The sequence below is a fragment of the Octopus bimaculoides genome, chromosome 23, assembly GCF_001194135.2.
Source record: "Octopus bimaculoides isolate UCB-OBI-ISO-001 chromosome 23, ASM119413v2, whole genome shotgun sequence".
In the NCBI taxonomy this organism is placed as follows: domain Eukaryota; kingdom Metazoa; phylum Mollusca; class Cephalopoda; order Octopoda; family Octopodidae; genus Octopus; species Octopus bimaculoides.
In genome coordinates, this window is record NC_069003.1 from 5965715 (window position 1) to 5974748 (window position 9034).

Below are 9034 nucleotides of genomic sequence, written 5' to 3' on the forward strand. Positions count from 1 at the left end.
ATATATATATATATATATATATATATATAAAAATAAGCATAATAAAGAATAAAACACTAAGAAAATATAAAAATATTAACAAAAACTAATTATACATTTCTCTTCAATTAATTGTCAAAATCCTCAAATCTAACAGAACTGTTAAATTCGGTAAGATGAATTACCTTGGGATAAAAAAAACTTCTTAATTAGGAATTATTTTCCCCATTATTTTCCAGAAGCTAGAAGGCCAATGAGACATATAAACAATGAAAATCATGTTGGCACAACAAAATCCACGAGTGCCTGCCTGTGTGTGGCCAAAGGAGTTCATTGGTGATCAGAGAAAGCACGAGAAGAAGCCAAAAGGGTTAACCAAAAACAAAAATAAAGAAAGCCAGGAAGTCTTACTGGACAAACAGATGTTAGTTCCATTCAACACCAACATTAATGGATGTAAAACAGAGAAAGGGATAAAACAGAAATCAAAGCCATGCTGTTCCCAGAGTCAGATATCAATACAAATAAATGCAGTTAATGAGATATTTGGGGGCAAAGAAGATTTAACAAGAACTTTGTTAAGGTGATATTTCAGGGTTAATAATTTTATAAGACTGGTCATGAAGTTAATAGCAATAGTGGTGGTGTGGGTTTAGGAGAGAGAGAAAAAAAAACACAAAAAAAAAACAAAAGCATAAGTTCTTGGCACCACTGTTGGCTTTAAACAACTCAATAGCCATTCCAGAGAGTGATTTATTAAGATTATAATGACAGACTAGACAAGTGAGATGGGAGAGGAGGATATGTATTGGTTAATTTGAGAATATGTTTCCTCATGTGATAAATGCATCATCGTTTAATGGCCATTTCCATGCTGGCATAGGTTGGACAGTTTGACAGGATCCATTGAGTTACAGGGCTGCAATGAGCTCCAATATCAGCTTTGGCATAGTGTCTACAGCAAGATGCCCTCCATAATGCCAACCACTTTACAGTACATATTTGGTGATTTGATTATTATTATTATTATTATTATTATTATTATTATTATTCCACTGGTACTATTGAAGTTGCCAAGTAGTTTGCAAAATAAGAAGAGAACAACGGGAAAAGGTGGTGGGGTGGGGGGAGAGCACAATTAAGTTGGCAGAGTATTTGAGAGGTGGAAGTGATGGGATGAAATAGCTAAGAGATTTTGTCACATTACAGAAGAATATAATTTCCACTAATTTCTTAAAAACGAGACATCGTCATCATTTAACGTCTGCTTTCCATGCTAGCATAGGTTGGACGATTTGACTGGGGACTGGCAAACCAGGCTCCAATCTGATCTGGCAGAGTTTCTACAGCTGGATGCCCTTCCTAATGCCAACCACTCCGAGAGTGTAGTGGGTGCTTTTCACGTGCCACTGGCACAAGGGCCAGTCCGACAGTGCTGGCAACAGCCACGCTCAAATGGTGCTTTTTACGTGCCACCTGCACAAGAGTCAATCCAGACAATTTTATTAAAATAACATGACAAACTTTCAACACTATCAGACAATTTGTTCACAAATTGTACGAACTGGGAGATAAGCACTCGATAAATTTAATAGAGGCGGGTGACAGGAGGTTGGTTGTTATAGCGATGGTAACAGTGCTTTTTGGTAGTGAGTGTGCTAAAAATAAATCGAACAGAGGGGCAGGGAGAAGGGAATGAGAGGAGAAGGTGGAGGTGTTGGTGATGGTGGTGATGACTGGAGAAAGTGAAACAAGTGAGAAATTTCCAGTTATACATACCTGAAGAATTGGTGAACTTCCTTATTCCTGTGTAGAGTCATTTATCTCTCCGCAAACCTTCAACTGGTGAGTTGGTCTGTCACTCCAGTTTGGTGTTAGAGGTGGGTTTACGTAGAGCTTTTTATATATATATATATCATATTTATAGTAGGGTTTTGTTGTGATTTATTGTTGAAGGAAGAGAGAGGATTTACAAACAACAAAGGGAAATGACAGCAGGAAAAGGAAAAGGGTATAAAAGAAGGAGAGAGGGGAGTCATCAAGAACTGAATGAGCCGATGATGACAGGATATTCAACCTGTTTTGGTGATGGTAAGTTTCACACTGGAGGCAGGTACAGAGAGAGACAGAGAGATTACATTTACAAACATAATCAGATGCTCTCACGCACGTGGCGAGAGAGAGGGGGGGAGAACACAGATAATCAGGAGAGAGAGAGATAGAGATAGAGAGAGAGAGAGAGAGAGAGAGAGCGAGGATAAAACTGAGAAAGAAGTGTTATTCAACATCAAGACTTGTGTAATAAAGATCACTTGCTAGGATAAATAATTGCGTATAGTGATGTATATAGTATAATATTTTATAAACATTGAGAGCAAGGATCAACTGATTCATAGTCGGCACTCCACACACCTAATTCTAGCTCCATAACTGCAAATTCACAAACCTCCCAACATTGGTGTCATAGCTAGTAGTTCATACATTAAATTTTAGTTCTATAACTGCCAGCCTACACCCTCTGCGGCAAGAAGCTTGTTTCCCAACCACATAGCTTTAGTCTCACTCCAACTGCATAGTACTTTGGGCAAGTCTTCTACTGTAATCCCCGAACCAACCGAAGCTTTGTAAGTGGATTTGGTAGACAGAAACTAAAGTTTGTCATGTGTGTGTGCAAACATCACTGTCTCCTTGTCTTGACATTACATGATAAATTAATACAACTAACTACTTAGTTATGAAGAAGGCTGAAGAAAAATATATGTAACCTCCATTGTATAAATACATACATGGAAAATTTAAACCATTTCTCTATAGACTGAAAAAAGGATGAACAACCTTAATCAAATTTTCGAACCTTATTGACTTCTCATCAGAGATGCCTACATTATTTTGATCCATTCCAGATAAGCTACCTTTTCTGACGAGTTGCAGTGCATGTGAGCATTCTACAATAACTTCATTACTATTACTACATAGTTTTAGTTTTGCCCCGTGTATAAGTTGTAACCCAGTTTATTCAGCTAAAATGAAATATAAAATCAGGTGACTTATACATGAGCAAAATATAATGTGTCTGGCCTGTATTACTTTACCTTTTCCAGACTGAATTGACAACCCTGCTTTGAGTAAAACTGTAATTTTGTTAATATTTATCTTTGGATTAAATCAAGGAGCAAGCAGAATGGGAAAGGCATGCAAAAAAAAATTACAAGGGGAATTAGTCCGAGTAAAAAACAATCTCACTTGATGAAGAACAGAAGCACAAAGATGATTATGTAATTTGTCACTGGCGGTAGATTTGGTGGTTGGAAACCAAATATCAATTAAAATGAAGAATAAAAAAAAAAAGAAAAATGAAAAGAAAAAATTTATTTAACAAAACTGAAGTTCTTTTGTTAGTAATCTGAAGCCATCAGTTTTGACAGGCAGAGAGGGTCACCAAAGCTAAAATATAAAATACCAAAGTAATGTGCTGGAGGAAAGGAGAGACAAAACACCTCATTTGTTATGACCATATGTGGACATAACAGAAATAGGAGTTGATAACTCTATGTAAAGTTGAAATCAGAAAAGTCTTAACCAGTCATTTTGTACATCCTAATTTGAAACTTTTGCAACTCATAGAATTATGGAAAGAAAAAAGAAAAATATATCAACAAAAAATAGAAAATCTTGCTTTGATGTTTTCTGAGAGCTAAAGAAAAGTAAGTTGTGTTTGTTTAGTTATAAAAAATACAGGTGGTCAAAATGGAGTGAAACTAGTAGTCCTGGTGTAGCCATGCAAGAGACATAAAACAGTTTATAAATCATTTCTGGAACAGCTGAAAAGAAAAAGCTAGATTATGGACTCACAATAACAATCCTTTCTGCAATAGGCACAAAGCCAGAAATTTGTGGGGAGGGGAATAGTCGATTACATCGACCCCAGTGCATAACTGGTACTTATTTCATCAACCCCAAAAGGACGAAAGGCAAAGTCGACCTCGGCAGAATTTGAACTCAGAACATGAAGAGGGATGAAAAACTGCTAAGCATTTCACCAGCGTGCTAACAAGTCTGCCAGCTCACTGCCTTTGAGTCACAATAATAATAATAGTCATTACCATTGTTTTAATGTCCACTTTTTCATGCTTAGATGAACCATACATGTATCATGGTTTTTATACCTCCTCCCCCCATGCTGGTATGGGTTGGACAAAACTAATTGAGGCAGAATTCTATGATTGGATGTCCTTCCTGTCACCAACCATTCTTATGATTTCAACTGAGATACTTTTTATTTCACTGGTCTGCACACAAAACTGCTGAACTACACAACAAATTGTTTATGGCAGATATAAAGCAAATGCATCATTGCTGAAATGGCACCAATGTGAAAATACATAGAAGCAAACAGGCACACACAACATGTGGGGTGACGACTTGCACCTACAAGAATTCCTTGTTCATGGGGTTGGTACCAGTCCTTGACCTCCTATCATGAGGGGTGGTTCAGAGGTTTCTCTAACCCACTTGAACCAGGAAAGCACTTCCTGACACCTTAAATGTGATGCACATCTGCCTTGGGTGACCTAGAGGCACCATAAGATCTGTTATTGCTCTGTTTCGTGTGGTTTTCTCTGCCAACTGTCCTCATTGGAGGCACTGAAGTTGCTCACTGACTGACCCAGATATGGTGGCATGCCAATGCCAGCTCCTGCAGGCTAACAATGGGCACCAGACATGAAGGAAAATAGTAGGCAGCAGCAACGACATGCCCAGCCTGTGTGCAAAGCTGCGAATAAAGCACTAACCAAGCAATGCTAGTAAGGCTTCCAAACAGTTTTTATTCACCAAGTTGCAATCATGAGGCATTGGTCAGTCAAAGGCTATAAAAGACATCCTGCATGTCCACATCCAGAGGCCAACAAAGGGAGCATCCAAGTGGTCATCTATATGCACACACATCTGAGGGCAAAGCAACTTCCCTGATGCCACAATAATATATACCCAGTTCCCTCTATATAAAGTGACAGTCCCTGAAGAAATCATTCTAAAACAAGGTAAGGTATGAACAATATGTGGTCTTCAACTCATCCAGATGAGAAGTAAATTGACCGAGAGATAACTTGGTCAGTAATGACTCATCTGATCCATGCCAATATAGAAAAATAAGTAATAAAATAAGATTTATAAACAATTAACTAAAATAGTGGTGTAATATAAAAGCAAGAAATTGCAGCAAATAATAACAGAACAAATACAAAAGAAAAATGTAAAAATTAGATGAAAAAAAATATAAAAAACAAATACAGAAAGAATTGTTGTTTGTATGTTAAGTGGTTGAAAACAAGAGCAGGTCAAAAATAATGGTTCAAATGTTCAATTAATTTTTGCAATAGACTTTCCATAGATCACCTCTGGTCACCTATAGCTCTCCCTTGTTACCAACTCAAAATACATCATTGATGGTCTTGGGTGAGTTGGTGACATGCTAGAATTATAGCTCATTGCCAACTCACCCCTGACCCCCACCCCACTAGTCTATGTTAGCAATTTACATAGACCATCACTAGCCTATGTTGGCAACATATTAGAAACCCACCTCAGACCACCTCTAGTCTGTTACCAACATGCCTTTGACCATCTCAAGTCTATGTTACCAACTCACAATAGACCACCTATGCAACCAACCCACCTATAGTCTATATAATAAATCCACTTCAGACACCTTAGCTGTCAGTCTCTCCAAAAATAAGCTAGTTGTACACCATGTCTGATTGATAAACACTCACCAACACATTACAATCTCTTGACACCTCTCTGTCCTGCTTCTACAACAGTCAATGCTCCTTTGAACTAGCTAATTGTAAATCATCTACTCCACTGCCAACGTTTTCCCTGCACACAACAGCTAAAACCGTTTAAACTGACTGTCTGCAGTATCCGTTTTCTTATTTGCGAGAGTGGCCAACGAAAACCAAATTTAACCGTTTAGCATTTAATCTGACCGTATCCAGCTCAGATAGTCTACCTATTCTATGTTCAAAACCATCAGATCTGCCTTCTCACACCTACCCTACAATGTCGACCTAAAAATAAGGCAATCAGATCAATGAAATCTCAAAGCTGTAAGATAGCACATGATTATTTTGAAACAATGTAAATAAATAAGCATTGCATTTGATGGAGTAATCTGAATGCTAATGGGTTAAAGAGAGTCAATAGGAGTCAGGTAGGATGGGGTTACAACGGATCAAACACCTGACACCCCCTCCTGATACCACATAATTCTACCATCCAACACTCTTTCAAAGAACAATAAGCACAGCCAATCGGAGAGCCTCAGTATGGTTGTTCGACCTGCTAGAAATAACAGGCAAATTTCCCTACGAATCACACCCCATTATCTAAAAACCTAAAATGGTACTTAGGTAATGTAGTCCTAGATACATTAAGTACAAATATAAAAAAAATATATAGGTTGGTCATGGCTGGAACAGTTTTGATCATAGACCTACTATACTGGAGATGAGCCCAGGATTAAGCAATTGCAACCATAACCAATATTACTAACTATTAGACATCAGATAATGTAGTTCTGTATGGCTGAATAAATAAAAGGCAGGATGGTCATGGCTGGAACACAGTTTTGATCATGTTTCTGTTAGATCAAGTCCTGACCTGCAAGTAAACAAAAACAACAACAAAGCTACTCACCTCCTTCGTTGGTCTTGGCTATGGCTAGTTTACTAAATGGTCCTTTTTCATTTCCTGAGTGAGAACGGATCGAGAACTGGTATTCCGTATATGGTTGTAGTCCCTTAATGACAACAGTTGTCAAATTCCTGGAATATAGAGAATCACACATATACCCAATGTACCAAATACTGACAACCCAATCCAATATATACTGACCACACCATTTAAAAAGTCCATTAGACTGAAACAAATAATAGATAAATCCAAAGCCCAGGTCAGTTAAGATTTGAACTAGAAATTGCAAGACATCAAAGTGGACACAGTAAAACAAGTAGCATTCTTCTAAAAGTGTTAGCTTACCTTAGACAAGGCCATGTTACAGCAATATTTAGCTCCCAATGCAAACACATTAACACTCAACCCACACTGTCGAAAATAAATAAATAAAAATCCAAGCCTTTAACTTACGTTTTAAAAGTATTTTCATTGCCGCCATTGGTGGAAGATATCGGACTCCACCTGACCGTGTAGGTAATGTTGGCACCAGCTGCAGTCAAGACTGGCCGGTCCCACGTAAGGTTTACAGCAAACGGTGAGATAGGCCTGGCAGTGACCACTTGGGGAGCTTGGGGAACATTGGCCTGGGTGCTGGTCTGGAAGACTCGAGTCATCTGGATTGAGGCTGCTTCTTTGCTTGATGCACTGACAGACACTTGGTAATAGGTGTTGTTCTCTGTAACAGAAGAGGTGGCGGACACATTTGAATTTTCAGTTTTGTGGAGGAAGACGCTGCAGAGGTAGACCCCACAGACCCTATTAAGGTATGGTGAAATGGCTGCATACATTGTGGTGTGCGCGAGTGTGTGTACACACACACACAGAGAATGAATGGATACATAAAAGTGGATAAAGAAAATAAAGTGCAAATGGATAAATGAAAGGAAGACATACAATAGGAGATACATATATAATTTAATAACATTGAGTTGAGTAAAACTTAATAACCTTTAGCATGCTGAAGGTGAATCATGGCACCATACAAGTTTTCTCTCCTCCCAATGTGACACAATGTGTCTGCAGCTACAGGGGAGAACACTTACTTGTAAGGCAACATCATGTGCCTAAGTGTTAAAGGTTAAAATTATCAGGTTAAATTATATAAACGTGTGTGTGTAATCAGTGAGAGAGAGAGAGACCGTATGTGAAGAATAGACAGTTGTATATTTAAAACTAGTGGTGACAGGGTCTCATTCATATAATAAACCAAGTAGAGAAACTGATTATTGCAATGAGAAAACAAAGACACCCTCTATGGGGTGTTTCAAACTTTCAGGAGGGGGAAATAAGAGATGGCTCTAATTAAGACCAGTTGATCAAGATTTTTGAATACACACAATTGGAGTGAATTTGGTGTTTTAAAATAATAACTATACATATCGATAACAAGAAAGCTGGGCAGACAGTCAAACACACACACACACACACACATACATACATTCAAATTTTGCAGATTCTTAATGAAAGAAAATGAAAACATTCAATATAGGTTGTATTATATACTTCCACTGAATTCTTCTTTTTCGTCGTCTTCTTAAGAATTAAGTTTTACTCAACTGCAATCTTTCAGGTGAGTGATTTGTCAGAATCTCAAGCTCGTTAAGAGAGCTTTTAGGTATGGCTATTAATTTTACTGATTAGTTTTTCATTGTTATTATCATGTCCTTTTGTTTGTTGTGATGTTACCTTTCATTGGTCAATTCATTGATTGGTATGACCCTCTTGGTCAATTTTATAAATATAGGTACAGGCATGGCTGTGTGCTAAGAAACCTACTTCAGAACCACACTGCTTCAGGTTCAGTTCCACTGCATGGCACCTTGGACAAGTGTCTCCTGCAATGGCTCTAAGCCAGCCAAAGCTTTGTCAGTGGATCCGGTAGGAGGAAACTATAAAAAAATTTTTTTTAAAGGCCATCCTCTATATATGTGTATATATATGTGTTTATGGGTGTGTTACTATATCTTGGCTTTGGTATTGTATGATAGTTGTAAATGAGTGCCACTGTCATGCAAGCAGTGTCTACTTCCAGCGTCCCATGGAAGCGTGTCCTTGATGGGAAACAAGCGAGAGTTGGTAACAGAAAGGGCATCTGGGCATAGAGAATCTGCTTCAATAAATCCCATATGACTAATGTCAGCAAAGTGAATATTGAAACAATAATGCTGATGACAATGATGATTCAATGGTTCTATGGTAGACTTAATTTCCATTGATTAGTTTGTTGAGCATGGTGTGTGTGTGTGCATGTGTGTATGTGTGTGCGGGCGTTGTGTCGTGTGTGTGTGTGTATGTGTGTGTTTGTGCCTCTGTTTGA

The 9034-nt window shown here is 38.0% G+C and overlaps 1 protein-coding gene across 3 annotated transcripts in view; it reads right to left on the bottom strand.

Moving 5' to 3' along the window:
* LOC106868723 (protogenin-like) overlaps positions 1-9034 on the bottom strand; it is a 133825-nt gene that overhangs the window by 2882 nt on the left and 121909 nt on the right. For 2 of the 3 annotated variants that reach the window (XM_014914127.2, XM_014914121.2), the window contains 2 exons: positions 7129-7393; positions 6679-6806 (listed from right to left, as the gene is read on the bottom strand). In XM_014914127.2, the coding sequence (XP_014769613.1) occupies positions 6679-6806; positions 7129-7393 (393 nt within the window). Of the gene's footprint in view, positions 1-1768; positions 1876-6678; positions 6807-7128; positions 7394-9034 lie in introns of those variants that run through there. The other variant, XM_014914135.2, reaches the window with a different exon arrangement.